Source organism: Gorilla gorilla, chromosome 1 (assembly GCF_029281585.2).
Source record: "Gorilla gorilla gorilla isolate KB3781 chromosome 1, NHGRI_mGorGor1-v2.1_pri, whole genome shotgun sequence".
NCBI lineage: Eukaryota > Metazoa > Chordata > Mammalia > Primates > Hominidae > Gorilla > Gorilla gorilla.
Window position 1 is genome coordinate 21,985,292 of NC_073224.2, and position 18,758 is coordinate 22,004,049.

The window sequence follows — 18,758 nt, forward strand, 5'->3', positions numbered from 1 at the left end:
GAGGAAACTGAGGCCCAGAGACATTAAGTGACCTGGAAATAAATGTACCTTATCTTCATATAGGAAATATCATTTAATTTTTATGAGCAAGGACTGTGGAACAAGACTGCCTGGAATCAAATCTCAGTTCCAGCACCTCCTGAACTTACTAGATACTTGGGAAGGCAAGTGAAAATGTCTGAGACTCATCCGAAGAACAGGAAGGATGATGGTATATCCATAACGTAAAGTTATATAAGGAGTAAGTGAGTTAACATGAGAGTAACTGTATAATTTACCATCTAAACTGGGGACTCTTTTGAGAGAGAAAGTCAGTGCTCTTAATAATTATGTTGGCAAAACATGTGTAAATGAGGACCCTTCCAGGCAAACCACAAGGTACAGTCACCCTCGTTAATACATGCAAAGTGCTTAGAACACTGCTGGCATAAATTAAGAGCGGCAGAAGTGTTTGTTATTATTATGTGTACAACATGGGATAATTAGCGGATTCTGTATTTTATAATAGAACTCAGCAGGGAAAGTAGATTCACTTCACAGAAATTTGTCTTAGAATCAACTTTCCCAGAAGGCATCTATTCCATAAAGTAAGAAATATCTATTGCGAGTACTTGCCACAGTAGTAAAACATAATTGCTTATTTCTCTGGGAGTAAATAGTCTTGCCTTCTATAGAGAAGCAAAAAAATTATGACAATGCCTTAAGTGTCCTGGTAGAGTAGGACAATATATGTATACATGTTCATCACAGAGCTTAGTATCGGTACATTCAGCAAATATTGATGAGACAGCCAAGCAACAAACAATTGCCCAAGAGTTGTCTCACTATTTGCAAAATCAAATTACACAAGGCAAATGGCAAAAAGGTGTATTGTCCTCTATGTCATCATCAGAACGGAACTGACGTGGAATCGCACCTCGGAGAAGCCCACTTTCTTCATTCTGCTCAGCTGAGCCATTCAGTTGATTGGATGCTGTCATCTTGGAAGTATTAATGGATTCTAACAGGGAGACAAATTCCAGGAAGTTGGACTCATTTGGCATTTGTCCTTCCTTAGCCTCTAGGTCAGATTTGGAAGTTGGCATTGTTTTCTCTGTATCGTTAACAATTTCTGCAGAACTTTTACTCAAGAAGACATCTGTCCCACTGTCCACACTGAGCACCCGGGCATGCCTCTTTTCATGGCTGGACTTACAAGACGATGGGTCAAGGTTAGTCTGGGCTTCCTTCCCCACCTTAGACTTGGAGGCTGTATCAGGTGTAAGCCGGGACACCGATTCCCAGGGTTCCCGTGATGAAGAACTGTGATCCTTGATGGCATTTCCCCCCTCCCCAGATCCGTAGCCACAACACTGATTGGTGGATACCCTCGTCTTCAGTCTCTCTGGAGTCCTTTCACTTCCATTGCCTTTGGGACAGGGAACACCTCCTCCCCCACCCTCAGGCAGGTCCAGGGTGATTACAGGAATTGAGATCTGCTCGGCATTTGGAGAACCGGCCGCCCCTGGGTTAGTGGGCTCAGCGTCAGACTTTACACCGGTTTTCTCTGTTCCCACCACCCTCAGGTGCAGGGAGCTTTCCAAATCTGTCATGGAGTTTGGGGTACTGCTCATCGTGATAACAATTTTTATGGGCTCATGTAGACTCAGTGGGTCTCCGGGTTGAGAAGTATCGATGAGAGTAACAGCTACCTCACTGTCTGAGGAGTCCACTTCCTGGTGCAAGGGCAGGTCCACCTGGCAGGAGGTATCTACCTGACAGGATGTGTCTGCTGGCTCCTCCACAGGCTTGGCCACGATGGTGTCACATTGAGGGCAGCTGCTGCTCAGGCTGTCCTGAGGTGACTTGCTTTGTACCCATTCCCTTACGGAGCCCTGGGGACAACTGACAGGTTCTGGAATCAGGACTGAATTCTCACTCCCCCACGGCTGGAAAGAAACATCTGTTTCTAGTAAGTCATACTGAGACAAAGACAGGTGGGGCAACTTCTTCAAGGGTCCCTTATCCACTAAGCCACCCTCAGATCTGTGGCGCAAAGGAGGCTGCCCCTTGCCTCCTCTTTCCTTTCCTTTACCATTGATGAGAGTTTCTGTGGCAAATGGTTTTACGGGTATTACTGACTTGGGCGTGGTTTCCAGCATGTGTGCTTGAGACGCAGGTAAGCTTTCCATTTTGATACCAGGTGAGGTAGATGACACTGGTGCTATGGGATGGTCTTCTAATAGAATGACACCTGAAATGACACACGGCAACTTTATTAGCATCAGAAATGAATGAGTAATGCCCAAGAGCAAGACCTAATGAATAATAACAAAACTAAAACAGCACCAGCAACTAATGGAATTAGATACTTTTTTTATTTTACTTTTAAGTTCTGGGATACATGTGCAGAACATGCATGTTTGTTACACAGGTATACACGTACCATGGTGGTTTGGTGCGCCTGTCAACCCGTCATCTAGGTTTTCAGCCCTGCATGCATTAGGTATTTGTCCTAATGCTATCTCTCCCCTTGCCCCCCACCTCCGACAGGCCTCAGTGTGTGATGTTCCCCTCCCTGTGTCCATGTGTTCTCATTATTCAACTCCCATTTATGAGTGAGTTTAGTTTTCTGTTCCTGTGTTAGTTTGCTGAGGATGATGGTTTCCAGCTTCATCCATGTCCCTGCAAAGAACATGAACTCATTCTTATTTACGGCTGCATGGATACTTATTTTTTAAAATAACACTCCCACTGTGAAATTATTCTTGAAACACAACAATAAAAATAAAACAAATGAAAAGCAATACAGTATAACAACTATATATATAGCATTTACATTGTATTAGGTATTATAAATAATTTAGAGATAATTTAAAGTATACAGGAGGATGTGTGTAGGTTACAAGCAAATACTATGCTGTTTTATATAAGAGACGTGAGCAACATCCACAGATTTTGTTATCCACGGGGGTCCTGGAACAAAATCCCCTAAAATACTGTAGAACAACACCAACTAGGATGGTATCTTTTATAAGATTTGACTAAGGAAGAAACAGAATTCTTTGCTTTACTGCAGTGTTGCTAAGAAACACTGGATTTAGTAGCCAGGTATGGGTTTAAATGCTACCTGTACATTTTACATACTATGACTCAGAATGAAATAATGTATGTAAAACTTCTACTGCAATTCTTAGTACAAGTAAAAAATATAAAATTATTGTTTTAATTGGAATGGTGAAATTAAAAGGTAAAAATACATACCAGATATTCAAAGTATGTAAGATTATTATAGCACACCTAATCTGGAAGAATATGTTTCATATGAAGAAAAAGGTATGTGCTTGTATATGTGTATATAAAACACATAAAGTAACGTTGTTATGAAGCTGTACGTGCAACTAAAATATTAGAAATCTAACTCGTGGATTTATTTTGATAGCAATAATATAGAAAAAATATGGATAATCCTTTACATATTGTTATAATGGGATACAACTGAATGATGAAAAAAGAAACTTCATTTTAGGGGTTCAGGGCTATGGTGCTAATTTCAGCTGTTTTCTAGAGCGAATTAAATTTTACACTATTTTCAAAATTGAAATAGTGCACAAAATTTGTCTTTGTAGTAGTGGAAAAGAAAATAGAATTATAGAGAAAGAAAGGAATTAATTCAGGCCTCCAAAAGATCTTTTCTAGGCCTTCTGCAGGTAGTCAAAAGAAAAAAAAAAAACTTAGTAAAAATGTAAAACAAAAATTGTTTAAGTTAAAAGAAAGATCCCCCAAAACAAAATCTGTAACTTGAAAGAAAGGCAGATATGCAGAATGCTGTACAATTTATCCTGTCATTTTTTGATGTATATGCTATAATACAAATTTTTATATGGATGATAATTTATCATCAATAAAAAACTTATATGTCTGCTCTTTATAAGCCATATGAAATGAGGCATAGACTGGAGAAATGACAATGAATTATGATCAACAAAATATCACAATTTGAATTAAGACTTGATATACAAATACCGATGAGAAAAAATTAAAATTAAGAGTTAAAGAAACAAAGTCAAAATATAACTATGCAGTCTTAGTTATAGTTCTTATTTTCAGTTAATCCACTGGCATTCTGTTTTATAAAAATATTTTTCACCTCACTGAGGATAGTGCTGTGATAAAATATAAATGATTAACAGTTTACCTTTGAGATCTTCTACGGTTTCCTGTGCTGACAACTCCTACACAAATGAAAGAAACAAAAATCAATAGATGACTCAGCTGATCGTCCATTTCCAGACAGTCGGCAATAACTGACAGCAGTCACTGATTTTCTAAATGGCATGTAGGGGAGAGACAATACAGTGTTCACTCTCCTTAAGCTTCTATAAAATGGGGCCCAGAATGGATACAAACACACGTAAATGTGGACATTCAACCGAGACAACTGTACTGTGACAAAGGGAGATTTGCTACTAAGAAAGTAAACAAAGAAGGAAGAAGCCACTACTTACACTATAGTGAATGGAGCTCAACAAAGTTAATCTAGAAAAAAGGTGATATATTGACTTCCCAAAAAGACAAGTGTGATTTAAAATGGAAAGCAGCGGTGATATCCATTTCAGGTGGACGGCACTGCAGATATGATGATTTAAATGAATGACAACAGAAAGAAGCAAAGGCCTATAAATTGGTTCTCTGCCCAGTGTGGTTGACCCAGCAGCGCAGGTGGACGGCAGAGAAGGCCAGAGAGTGTGCTTTGAACACATGACTGGGCATTTATTTTATGGTCCCAAGGGCACCCTTCAGGCCATTTCCAGACCCTGGGATGTGATATTCCACTGTACACGGGCCAGTGATTACAGCATGCAAGCTACAATCACTGCTGCTGAACACTCCCATTCTAGGTGAGATCAACATCTAAACCACATGAAGAGGGTGAAACAGGAAAAAATACCACTAACCAATGGCCCAGAAGAGTGATGAGAGGTTATGCTTTGCCCTCTGGAGCTGCAGCGGAGGGGAGGCGTGGAGAGGTTTCGACTGGCCTCTTCCTTTTTGCCATTGTGAATCTGCCTATTATTGCTAACCCAACATGAGAAACACAAGAGCAGTGAGCGATATTATCAAACAGAAGCATGACTCTTTTAGTACTCGTCTAAAAACTTTTTTTCCTAGAGTCCATTTTGTTATATTCCTTACATATAAATCTTTTTTTGTTGTTGTTAAGAGACAGGGCTTCGCTCTGTCTGGGTAGACTGGAATGCAGTGGCATGATCATGGCTCACTGCAGCCTCAAGCTCCTGGACTCAAGTGATCCTCCCACCTCAACCTCCCAAAATGCAAGGTTTACAGGCATAAGCCACCATCTGCAGCAGATAAATCTTATAATAAACATTATTTTTAAATTAGAGGACATGCTATCTTAAGGAGCTATAAGAAATAATACAAGAATGGTGAAAAGAATGCTAACTCAAGAATTACTCTTAATATTTCAGTTCTATGTAATGTATTACTTTTATATCAACAAACACAAATGCTGTTCTTTAAAATACTCTGGCATGCTCTAAGCATTTAAATAACAACATTAAAAGCAGTGAAGGGAAATTTTTTGCAGTGCTAAGCCTAAGGCAAATGAATTCTAGATCTTATGAGAAGGTCATATTGACTTCCCAAAAAGACATTTATTGGGAAGCCAGTTAAACCATCTTGATTATGAATATCAATTTTATGCTTAAGTATATGCTGAAATATAAGAAAAATGCATATATTTCTGTCTGCCTGTACTAGTAATTTCATAAACAACTGATAAAAAACTTACTTTAATCAAGAGCAAAACATTTAAATTTTGAAATGTCACATTAATTGAAAATATTACCTTGGATTTTTGTGATTAGTTATGTGTTCACCTTTGGCCTCCTTGTCTTTATTTGGCTTTTCTTCCTTTCTGGAGGGCTTTTGCTGAATTACTTCTCCTTTGTCAAACATGAGGTGTAGGCGATAACTGACCAATTTGATTATTGTGAAGAATATAGTCACTGCACTGCAGTAGAAAAATACAATGATCGCATTTGGAGGAAAAGCCTGAAGAAGGGAAAAGAGAGAGAAAAATCATTTGCTTTTAAGATTTTCTTTCTGTTTTAAATCTGGAAGCATTTTTAGACTATATATTGAATATAAATTAGGCAAGATTTCAAATTAGACTAATTTTGTAAGTTTTCCTGGTTAAAATACTTGAGGAGAAAGAGCTGCTTTTTATTTTTTGAAGTCTTTTTTGTTTCTCAGGTTCTGTAGTAGTTGCACTGATAACCAACATTTGATTTGCAGGCAGGAACCCCACAGAACAAAAGATGTATTCGAGGAAACCTCTCCATTTTTTCTTTTTTTTTTTTTTTTTTTGAGACAGTCTCACTGTATCACCCAGGCTTGAGTGCAGTGGCGAGATCTCGGCTCACTGCAACCTCCGCCTCCCGGGCTCAGACAATTATCCTGCCTCAGCCTCCCGAGGAGCTGGGATTACAGGCATTCGCCACCACGCCCGGCTAATTTTTGTATTTTTAATAGAGACAGGATTTCATTATGTTGGCCAGGCTGGTCTCGAACTCCTGACCTCAGGTGATCCGCCCACTTCGACCTCTTAAAGTGCTGAGATTACAGGTGTGAGCCACTGTACCTGGCCTCCATGTTTGATAAGCTCTTATCTATGGCCTAATCCAATGCATCTTCCTATGCAGCTCATCTTAAAGGCCAGAGATATATTTTGTTTTCATCAACAAAACACAAAAAGCCTTGTGGAGAACAGAAGGAAAAAGAAGGGAGAAAGGTTAGGGTAACCACTCCCCCATTCCCCTCCCTAACCTCCCACTGCGATAACGCCTGCAGGCCATGGATTTCCTAGGGTTGTAATGCACACAGGGAACCACAAAAGGGTACTACTTCCAAAAGGAAGAGGGATATTTCCAGCAGAGACAAATGATCTGAGCATGGCAACCATAGTGAGGTTCAGCTCAATTCTATGCAATCCCCTCAAGAAACAAAACGAAAAGAATCACTGGGACCCGTGGAGTTGTCCCACTCTGTAACATCTCCCATATACCTTCCTAATTCTCTCCAGGACCATGGACTATCACACATTCTCTGGTCTTTCCTAAACTACATTCCTATTCTTTGGGATGGAAAGAGATCCCCAAGTGTCCCAAGGTGATATCCAGGACAGTCTCAATGATTCGCGAGACCATTTTATCAATGGACTGCCCTAAAGAATATCAGAAATCCAGTGATCCGTGTAGCTGGTGCCTCAACCTAAACACAGCTAGGCTTGCAGACAGCAGGGCCCAGTCCATATCTGCGCCTAAGCAGACCCTGTACAGCTTGCCGTGGTCCCATGCAAGAGTCTATCTTCCAGGTTGGACTGTCCCTAAAATGGAATAGCCAAACAGAGCACAAAAAAGAGAGAGGAAGATGATCAACAAGTAAAAGATAAAGTCAGAGATTTTCACCATCACTTAACTCGCTCTTATTATGTCATGGGGGGAAAAGTCCACAAATAAATATAAAGCAAGCAATAAATAAGTGATGGAATAACTATATAAGATGATACGAGCTAGATAATAAAGCCAGGTCCACTACCTGGCAGCAGATAAGGTTTATATTTACAAAAGGTGCATTTGTAAATATAAACCTTATATTTACATACTAAATACTACTAATATGTTAAAACACTACTAATTTAAATACACTAAATTAAATACTACTACTACTACTACTAATAGTTTTTTTTGGGTTTCAAAAATTTAAGTTAAATCTAGAGAGTTAATTTGAAGAAAACTGACAAAAGAAGGAAAAAGAAAACCCGCAGATGTCCATGAGAACAGATTATTGTTATATAAAAATGATATTCCACCAGGCATAGTGGCTCATGCCTGTAATCTCAGCACTTTGGGAAGCCAAGGCAGAAGGATTGCTTGAGCCCAAGAGTTCAAGAGCAGCCTGGGCAACACAGTGAGACCCCCCCCGCATCTCTACAAAATTTTAAAAATTAGCCAGGTGTGGTGGCATGCACCTATAGTCCTTGCTACTGGGGAGGCTGAGTTGGGAGGATCTCTTGAGCCTAGGAGTTCAAGGTTACAGTGAGCTATAATCATGCCACTGTAATCCTGCCTGTGCTACCAAGTGAGACCCTCTCTAAAAAACAAAAAAAAAAGGAATTACATTCAAGAGTTTGTTGAATTTTCATGTAACTAGGGTTTCATAGTACTCTAGTCAGCAAGGGTAGCAAAGAGAGTTAGTGCTCACTAAATAGTCCATCCTCTCCTCTTCATTTCCTAGCTTCTTTTGCAGTGAGGCTGAGGCCATATGACTACTTTTGCCCAATGGACAATGAGCACAAGTGCTGGCTTAGACAATTATGAGCTAGGTGCCTCCCGCATCCCACTCTTTTCCTCTTTACTTGGTGACCTCAGAAGACATGTTTTCCAGATGATATGTCTATAAGATGATGCAGTTTCTTTCAGACTAGGTACCTGAGTAACTCTGCAGAGCAAGGCCCCTATAAACCCAAGATTAGCCCATAACGGAATAAGTAGTAAACTTTTGAGTCATTAAACCACTGAGATTTGGAGTTGTGGCTGCTGTGGAAGCTAGCAATACTTAATTAATAACACGGGGGTCCATTTTCATGAGGAATCTTCCATTCAAATTAGATTAGAGATAAATTGAGAAAACCCTAAGGCATTGAGAAAAGAATGGAAGGGAAGAAGAGTAAGAGATAAAAAATTGTATAGGGCTCTTGGGAAAATTCACTTAGAAAAAAACTGGCATGCCCCAATATTCAGAGAGATATTGCTTTTCAGTTTATCCTCATAAATTTAGGCTATAGTGTAAGCTTGGTAATACTGAAATTAAGTGAGGGCAAGAAGTTAGAATTTGAAGTTACCATGAGTCCTAGCATCTAGCTAGCAACCCAAGTGAGAACAGGCCCTTGCCTCATCCTCTATAAAGGATCACTTGGCACTTTGTCATATCTGCAGCCCATGGACCTGACCAGACCATAGTGGGAGACAGAGATTTTACTGAAAATTTTCTGGAAGAAAGGTTTTACAGCATGCTATGCATGATACGTTGTTTCTCCCCAAACTCCCTGATCTCATAATTCCTTTAAAAACCTCTCCCTAGCCAGGTGCAGCAGCACGTGCCTGTAATCCGAGCTTCTCAAAAGGCTGAGGCAGGAGGATCTCTTGAGCCCAGGAGTTCAAGACCAGCCTAGACAACATAGAGAGACCCTGTCTTATTCATAATTAATTAATTAATTAATACCTCTCCCTTCAGTAGACCCTCCAAATTGAATCTAGCATCTCCAAACACTCCTTTCTTACGCCATGCAATTATGCTCTTCCGAGGCTCCTCCAATTCCACATGCCCAGGGACAACCCTGAAAATCACTTGCAAGGCCATTTGACTGCAGACATCATCATACTCAGGAAACAGAAGACCTCCAGCTTCTAGTATTTTCTCTCCTTAGAGGTGTGAATGCAGGCAGAGAAAGAGGGCTTAGGAAGAGATTCGCCATAGATGAGCAGTTATGAATTGTTCCTAAATTTTCCCCTTGATGTAAGGTATACTCATATTTTTGAATAGCCGTTTTCTTGTTCTAAGGGAAATCATAAGTTCTTATTTCTATGAACTTTTCATTTTAACACATTCTAGTTAACAATGGGAGGCAACATTTTTCAACATCATATCCTTGGCCAAAGAAAAGTTTTATGTTGTTTTCTTACCCATTATTAATATAACTAGTATTATAATGACTCATTTGACCAAGGTTTTATGACAACATTTCATGAAAAACAACACACTGTTACCAACTAAGCAGTTACAGTTCTTCCCATTGGACCAACCTCTGTCTGTTCCTTCAGGCTCATAGCTCTAGCTGCCTCACAGTCACTACTCTGTTTTGTTTCTCTCTTTTCTTTAAAACTTTTGTGGCCAGGCACAGTGGCTCACACCTGTAATCCCAGCACTTTGGGAGGCCAAGGTGGGCGGATCACCTAAGGTCAGGAGTTCAAGACCAGCCTGGCCAACGTGATGAAACCCAGTCTACTAAAAATACAAAAATTAGCCAGGCGTGGTGGTGCATGCTTGAAATCGCAGCTACTCGGGAGGCTAAGGCAGGAGAATCACTTGAACGTGGGAGGCAGAGGTTGCAATGAGCCAAGATCGCACCATTGCGCTCTAGCCTGGGCTACAAGAGCGAAACTCCATCTCACAAAAAACAAACAAAAAAAACTTTTGTTTTACTGTGGTAAAATATATATAATACAAAATTTACCATCGTAACCATTTTAAAATGTAGAGCTGAGGAGTAATAATTACACTTGCCTGTGTGCTACCGTCACCACCATCCATCTCCAGAATTTTCATCTTCCCAAACTGAAACTGTACCCATTAAACACTAACTCCCCATTCTCCCCACCCCCCATCCCCTGGCAACCACTGTTCTACTTTCTGTCTCTATGATTTTGACCACTCTAGATAAATCATGTAATTAGAATCATATAGTACATGACCTTTTGTGACTGTCTTACTTCACTAAGCATAATGTGTTTAAGGCTCATCCACGCTGTAGCCTGTGTCAGAATTTCCTTCTTTTTTAAGGCTGAGTAATATTCCATTGTATGGCTAGACCACATTTTGTTTATTCATTCATCCATTGGTGGACATTTGGGTTGCATCTACCTTTTGGCTACTGTGAATAACGCTGCTCTCAACATGGGTGTACACATATCTGAAGCCCTGCTTTCAGTTCTTTTGAGTATATACCCCAAAAGAGGAATATCTGGATCACATGATAATTCTATGTTTAATTTTTTTTTTCAAGACAGTCTTGCTCTGTTGTTCAGGCTGGAGTGCAGTGGCACAATCTTGACTCACTGCAATCTCTGCGTCCCAAGTTGAAGCGATTCTCCTGCCTCAGCCTCATGAGTAGCTGGGACTACAGGCATGCACCACCAAGCCTAGCTGATTTTTGTATTTTTAGTAGAGACGAGGTTTCACCATGTTGGCCAGGCTGGCAGCAAACTCCCAACCTCAGGTGATCCACTCGCCTTGGCCTCCTAAAGTGCTGGGGTTACAGGCTTGAGCCACCACACCTGGTTTATGTTTAATTTTTGGAGGAACTGCCTCACCGTTTTCCATAGCAGCTGTGCTGTGTTACATCACTCTGGTTTTTAACTACAGGCCAATGGGTTTTGCCTCCCATCTCTTGAATGGCCTGGAGAGATAAAAAATCTGGCTGAGTGAGGATTAGCTATAAGTAATGCCCATGCCCAGTGAGAATCAACCGCTGCTGAGGGTTTCTGTTTGCAGACATAAAGAAGGACACTCTTGGGGACTCATCCTTTACTAATGTGTACCTCATAAGGGTACTTCATCACTCGGCTTTCACAAGCTAATTTTGAAGAGGTCTTCTGGAAATGAATAGATTCATTCTGCACATAAAGAAGCTGGGTGTAAAGTGGGTCATGCTGCAGCGCTGATGAGCTCATAGAACTCCTCCTTTCTGGAAGTTACCTACCTAGCAACTTCAATGACCTGACTGAGAACCAGAGACTCAGGAGAAAGTAATAAAAGTGTGGCCTTCCTGGGCAGTCAGAACACATCACTGTTAGAGGGAGACAATTCCTCCCCACTTCTCGGTTTCAAAAGAGGGGATGATTCTCTCTACATAGCCAGCCTCTCCACCCCAATGACTTGCTCCTCCCTTAGTGACTTCTGATGAGTGATTTGGGAGCCAGAACTGGGCATGTCTTTCTCATGCCCTCCCCTTCTTCTCTCTCAGGAGCCGGTTGGGCCAAGAAGGTGTGTCTGGGTGGCTCCTATACTGCAAGGCCTCCAGTGTCAGGCCCCAAGTAAAGAGGCCCAAGGCTGTGCATGGTGCCCCTGACCAAGTGGGTAAGTCTCTATCACTCTGGGGTCCACAGTGAGGAAGTCCACTTGCCTGCAGATATTAATATCAGTCACATTCCCAAATATCAGTTCATTCACACTAAAGGTGATCTTCTGAATTCCTTATGTTTGACTCTTTTGTCTCCCTTAAGTGCCTCAGAAAAGGATGTGTTATCTATGGGGACACCAAGTCTATGAATAAAGTTCTTGAGCTTAACTGGAAAGGGAGCTGCTCAGAGCTTCACTAGATGTTCTGTGCTCTTGGTCTAAGCATAATTCATTTACCTGGCACATAATAAGCCTAATAAACTCAGTTTCCCAGCCCACAGCAGAAACTAGAAGGGAAAATGAGGAATGAACAGAAGAAGTAGGCACAATAATGTAACAAGACCTAATAAATGGCAGCTGAAGTCTTGGGATAAGTAAAACTAGAAAAAAGAAAACACACCCATAAAAAAGCAAAGGCACTTCTACAATTATTTTCTGAGACACAAATACACCTCAGTTATGTCTGAGGCTATCACTACAATAGCATAATATCTAGGATTACAAAGAAAATGGTCTGTGATATTCAATATACTGTCAGAGAAGGCAGGGACATTTAAAACTATCCCATCAACGTGGTTAAAGTAAATTGAGTTTTCCTGCTTAAAGGTTAAGTTTCAAATAATTTGGAAAATGTTTTTACTCAGAATATGTGGCCTAATAAACGAAGCATTAATCTGCCAAATATAACACTCACACTCAAGTTTGACATTTATATGCCCATCCGAGACTGCTGGGATGATTGTGCTGTATGCCAGAGCATTTCCTCTGGCTGTGGTGAACTGCTTAGTCTGGTTATTTATGCCATCCGTGGGCTTTAGAACCTCCTACTCAAGCTGCTGGAAGACTGACAAGTTCTACAACTATTTGAAAACCACAGGTTCATCCAAAAAGATAGAATTCAGACTGAGCAATATGAGTTGTCTTATCTGCTTCAGAGTCAACAGAGATTCTTTTCTGCTCATCCATTTTATCAAATTAAGAGAGAGCACCTTTGTCCATCTGGTCATCCATCCCCATTCATTCATTCATTCATTCATTCCTTTCACAGGTAAATGTTAGTATCTTGTCTCTGCCATTCGAGTATGACTCTTGGGTCCTATTTAAGTAAGTTATAATTCCTTGAGGGATTGAGGACAGGTGTGTATACAAAAAAAAGCACATGACAGAGAAGTGCTATCATTTCTTTGTGTTTATATATGTGAAGGGAGTTACAAGTTTTCAGATTCAAAATAATATTTCTTACATATTTCATGCATTTCTTTTATGAAAAAATAAACTAAACAAATTTAGTATTTTATCAGAAATTCTGGAACTTGTGATTATATGTTGAAAACTAGAACAAGCCCAGCAGAAGTTTGGATCACAGGAATATAAGCCAAGAACCCCTGGACGTAGATGTGTACAGATGCATCCTGACATACAGGAACCTGCCCCCCAACAGGTTACGGACAGGGGGTCTCCATGCAGCTCCCTTTAGATATAGGCCCCCCTTGCAAATACCTGCTTAAAAATGATGAGGTAGATGGAATCAAAACATTTGACAGTTTCTCAAAATTTAGCTCTATGTGAACGTCTATCCTGCAAAGTAAGATGAACAAAAAAGTAGAATAGAACACTTTCTCTTAGGCCTGCTATTTGACTTTTGTTGGGTTTGCTGTCTGTTTCTTATGAAATCTGCTCTGATTTTGTTGAGCTCCTGGACCTCTTTCTTAGTGTGCAGCTTTGATGAGAGAAATTGATGATAGAGAGGTGGCAAGTGAGTGTCTGGACCGTTAGGATGGTGCTACAGGGAATGGTAAGATGAAAAAAACAGCCAAAGGTTAGAAAGTTAGATTTGACCATATCAGCAGAATCATTAAAATGAGAATCATTGTAGACTTACTCACTTTGAAAATTATTTAAAAAGCTGCACCTTTCTCTCTTCTCTTCTGATAGAGAATATTGAATGGATAACTTAGTAAATGAATGTTTAGTTTAGTCAAGAAATTTGAACTCATGTTGTCGTTTTCATTTTAAATGGCCATGGTAAGAGTTAACATAATACTTATATTTTTAATGTACACTGAGATAAATAGGATGAATCAATAAGTTTATACAAGACAAAGTTATGTCAACTTCAATGCAATGACAAAATCAATCATAAATTTGTACTGAGGTTGTGTTGGAAATTCATGTCACATGTCTCCTAATAGAAATGTGCTATTTAGAATTAAAAATGAAAATTAAATATTATGAATGTTTATAAAATATAACCCATACATGATCAACACCATATTTTATATATAATCTAAATCAAGACTGAATATTTTTCATAAGGAATTTTGGAAATAGTTTTGGCTTGACAAAGTCAAAAACTTACTACTAAAATGTCTTGAGTTCATTACCACCAAGTTCCTTAACTCTGTTTATTAAGTGCCCTCAAACCCAAATGATATAGAAAATGACAAGTGTCATGAACTTTCAAGCCTGTATCAATTAATGTTCAAATTTAATGAAGTATATTACAGTTAATTTTAAGCAACATTCTTCAAATTCAATTTTGTTAAAATATTAAAATCAGGTCTTAGGTTTAAGTCTTTGATCCATCTTGAGTTGATTTTTGTATAAGGTGAGAAATGAGGATCCAGTTTCATTCTTCTACATGTGGCTTGCCAATTATCCCAGCACCATTTGTTGAATAGGGTGTCCTTTCCCCACTTTATGTTTTTGTTTGCTTTGTTGAAGATCAGTTGGCTGTAAGTATTTGGCTTTATTTCTGGGTTCTCTGTTCTATTCCATTGGTTTATGTGCCTATTTTTATACCAGTAGCATGCTGTTTTGGTGACTATGGCCTTATAGCATAGTTTGAAATCAGGTAATGTGATGCCTCCAGATTTGTTCTTTTTGCGTAGTCTTGCTTTGGCTATGCAGGCTCCTTGGTGGTTCCATATGAATTTTAGGATTGTCTTTTCTAGTTCTGTGAAAAAATGAAGACCTGAAATCCTTGAAAATAACATTAGAAAAACCCTTCTAGACACTGGCTTATGCAAAGACTTCATGACCAAGAACCCAAAAGCAAACGCAACAAAAGCAATTGTAAATAAGTAGGACTTAATTAAACTAAAAAAGTTTTTACACAGCAAAACAAACAATCAGCAGAGTAAACAGACAACCCACAGAATCAGAGAAAATCTTCACAATCTATACATCCAAAAGGGACTAACATCCAGAATCTATAGGGAACTCAAACAATTAGCAAGAAAAAAAAAAAACGATCCCATCAAAAAATGGGCTAAGAACATGAATAGACAATTATCAAAAGAAGATATACAAATGGCCAACAAGCATATGAAAAAATGCTCAACATCGCTAATGATCAGGGAGATGCAAATCAAAAACACAATGCAATGCCACCTTACTCCTGCAAGAATGGCCATAATCAAAAAATGAAAAAATAATAGGTGTTGTCAGGGATGCAGTGAAAAGGGAACACTTCTACACTGCTGGTGGGAATGTGAACTAGTACAGTCATTATGGAAAACAGTGTGGAGATTCCTTAAAGAACTAAAAGTAGAACTACCATTTGATCCAGCAGTCCCACTACTGGGTATCTAGCCAGAGGAAAAGAAATCCTTATATGAAAAAGATACTTGCACATGCATGTTTATAGCAGCACAATTCGCAGTTGCAAAAATACGGAACCAGCCCAAATGCCCGTCAATCAATGAGTGGATAAAGAAATCGTGGTGTACATATTTACCATGGAATACTATTCAGCCATAAAAAGGAATGAAATAATTGCATTCACAGCAACCTGGATGGAATTGGAGACCATTATTCTAAGTGAAGTAACTTAGGAATGGAAAACCAAATACCATATGCTCTCACTCATAAGTGGGAGCTAAGCTATAAGGATGCAAAGGCGTAAGAATGATACAATAGACTTTGGGGACTTGGGGGAAAGGGTGGGAGGAGGGTGAGGGATAAAAGATAACAAATTGGGTATAGTGTATACTGCTTGGGTGATGGGTGCACCAAAGTCTCACAAATCACCACTAAAGAACTTACTTATGTAAGCAAACACCACCTGTTCTCCAAAAACCTATGGAAATTTAAAAAATCATTAAAAAAACTAGAGAGAATATAAAAAAATAATAATTTAAAAATAAAATATTAAAATCAGTAATAATCATTTTTAAAGGAACAGTGAGATGAAAATGAGTTGCATTAATAACTTTTTCTTTACACATTCTGCTTAACAAACAAGCAGAAGCTGCAGTGCTGTGTGAGCCATGGAAGGAGCAGTGGCCACAGCTCAAAGTGGGAGGGTCCTTAGAGGCTGGGCTAGAAGGGATCCCTGTGCAAGCTCCATGCCCACCTGCAGATTTTGCATTCCTTCTCTTGCCCAGTCTGCTAGTCAGCATCCTAGTAAGAAGTCAGATGCTGGTATGTCTCAGAATCCTTCTTTCCTTCTATCCAACTGCAAATGTGTTTAGTTTGATTCTTGCAAAGGCCATACCTACCAAGGATTGTCCAATAGGTTTCTGCTGCATCCCATTCAGTGGTTTTCAATAAAATAGAAGTTCTTTTGGCATTTTTTTTTTTTTTTTTGATAGAATCTTACTCTGTCACCAGGGCCGAAGTGCAGTGGCGCAATCTCGGCTCACTACAACTTCCTCCTCTCGGGTTCAAGCGATTCTCCTGCCTCAGCCTCCCAAGTACCTGGGATTACAGGCGCCCGCCACTACGCCCAGCTAATTTTTTGTATTTTTAGTAGAGACAGGGTTTCACCATGTTGGCCAGGCTGGTCTCAAACTCCTGACCCTGTGATTTGCGTGCCTTGGCCTCCCAAAGTGCTGGGATTACAGGCATGAGTCATCGTGCCTGACCTCTTTTGGCATTTTGAGCCTAATAATTTCTCAATTATTGTGTTACAATTACAAATAATGTGTAAGATGTTTAGATTCTCTGGCTCCCATTGTTTTAATACTACTAGGACATTTAACTTAAATTACATTGTGATAAAGTCATTGAGATAAACCCAAAAATGGTCCCAACAAAATCTGTCAATGCCCCTTGGGGGAAGTTGTTGCTCCCAATTTAGAACAAGTGTGCCTACTTCAATATAATATTTACAAGTGGGTATTAACATGCTGCAGCAAAGGTCACTAAAATCATGGACCTCATCCACTAATATTACATAACAGTCACCTTCCTTCTTTAGCCCAGGGCTTCCCAGTCTTGACACTACTGACATCTTGGGCCAGATAGTTTTTTGCTGTGAGGGGCTACGTAGGTGCTATGCACTGCAGGACATTCAATAGCATCCTTAGTTTCTACATACTAGGTGTAGTAGCAATCCCTCCAGTGGTGACAACCAAAAATATCTCTAGACAGTCCCAGAGGGGGTGCAAAATCAACCCTCCCCACAGTTGAAAATCACTGCTTAGCTCAAAAACGTATTAAAGTGTACCAAGCATAAAGACAAAAGAAACATAGTCCCTATACATACCAAGTTCAAAAGTCAAGCATGAGAGTAGATGTGTAGAGTAGAATTCCAAAGTAGAGTGGCAAGTGCTGTCATTCAAGCAAATCAGGTGTGCCTAAATCAGATTGAGGAATGGGGGTAGCAGACCAAGAAAACTATTTCAGAGAAGTCACACATTTGAAAACTATAAAGCATGCTGAGAAAAGCCAGGCAGAGGAAACAGCATGAGAAAAGCAAAGGGCCTTCCAGGAAGAGCAAATAGTTTGGAATCACAGACATGCGGTATTTGAAGTCAGAAGCAAGTGGTAAGAAATGAAAAATCTTGACATTAGGCTTAGGACTTTGATCTTCCTGATGAAGAGCACAGAAGGCTAGCGAAACATAGAAGCAAAAAGTTGGTATCTACATTTTACAAACTCATCCATGTAGATGGACAGATGGAGACAGAAGTAGAACCAGCAATGAGGAGATGACGAAAGGGCAATCTGTTTCATGGAATTGTTGCAGCGTTTGATGAAATCACATTTGTGAATGCACACTGTGAAACATATACTGACTTTCTATAAAATCACTTCAAAAACAGTAAAGTGTGATACAAATGCAGACAGAAACTATTCCCACGGCTCTTTTGCTAGTGTTAGAATTTCAAAAACATTTCTAAAAGGAAGGTCTGAGACCACTAGGATTAATGGCAAGATCGTTCAAATAAATGAATACTGTCTCTTTGATGGAGTCTCGCTCTGTCACCCAGGCTGGAGTGCGTGGTGAGATCTCGGCTCACTGCAACCTCTGCCTCCTGCGTTCAAGTGATTCTCCTGCCTCAGCCTCCTGGGTAGCTGGGATTACAGGTGCATGCCACCATGCCCAGATAATTTTTGTGCTTTTAGTAGAGACGGGGTTTCACCATGTTGGCCAGACTGGTCTCGAACTCCTGACCTCAAGTGATCTGCCTGCCTCGGCCTCCCAAAGTGCTAGGATTACAGGCGTGAGCCACCGCACCCAGCTGGAATAAATGAATACTCTTATAAGGTGATACTGAAAGGAAGTAACACATGTTAAGTTGATATATTGTTATTTTAAAAAGTATTTACACAAAACAGTGTGGGACTTCTTCAAAAAATTAATAGAATTAACATAGGATCTGGCAATTCCACTTTTGGGTATACATGCAAAAGAAATGAAAGCATGGTCTCAAAGAGATACTTGTACCCCCATGTACATAGCAGCATTATTTATAATAGACAAGGGGTGAGGCTGGGCTCAGTGGCTCACGCCTGTAATCCCAGCACTTTGTGAGGCCGAGGTGGGCGGATCATGAGGTCAGGAG

General features: G+C 39.8%; 1 protein-coding gene across 3 annotated transcripts in view; it reads right to left on the reverse strand.

Annotated features, from left to right (window-relative positions):
* Positions 1-18,758, reverse strand: part of PCNX2 (pecanex 2) — a 344,391-nt gene that overhangs the window by 273,978 nt on the left and 51,655 nt on the right. For all 3 annotated transcript variants that reach the window (XM_063707871.1, XM_055372884.2, XM_004028606.5), the window contains exons 2-5: positions 5,852-6,057; positions 4,938-5,058; positions 4,178-4,214; positions 917-2,233 (exon numbers count right to left, since the gene is read on the reverse strand). In XM_063707871.1, the coding sequence (XP_063563941.1) occupies positions 917-2,233; positions 4,178-4,214; positions 4,938-5,058; positions 5,852-5,961 (1,585 nt within the window). In that variant the 5' untranslated portion in view covers positions 5,962-6,057. The remainder of the gene's footprint in view (positions 1-916; positions 2,234-4,177; positions 4,215-4,937; positions 5,059-5,851; positions 6,058-18,758) is intronic.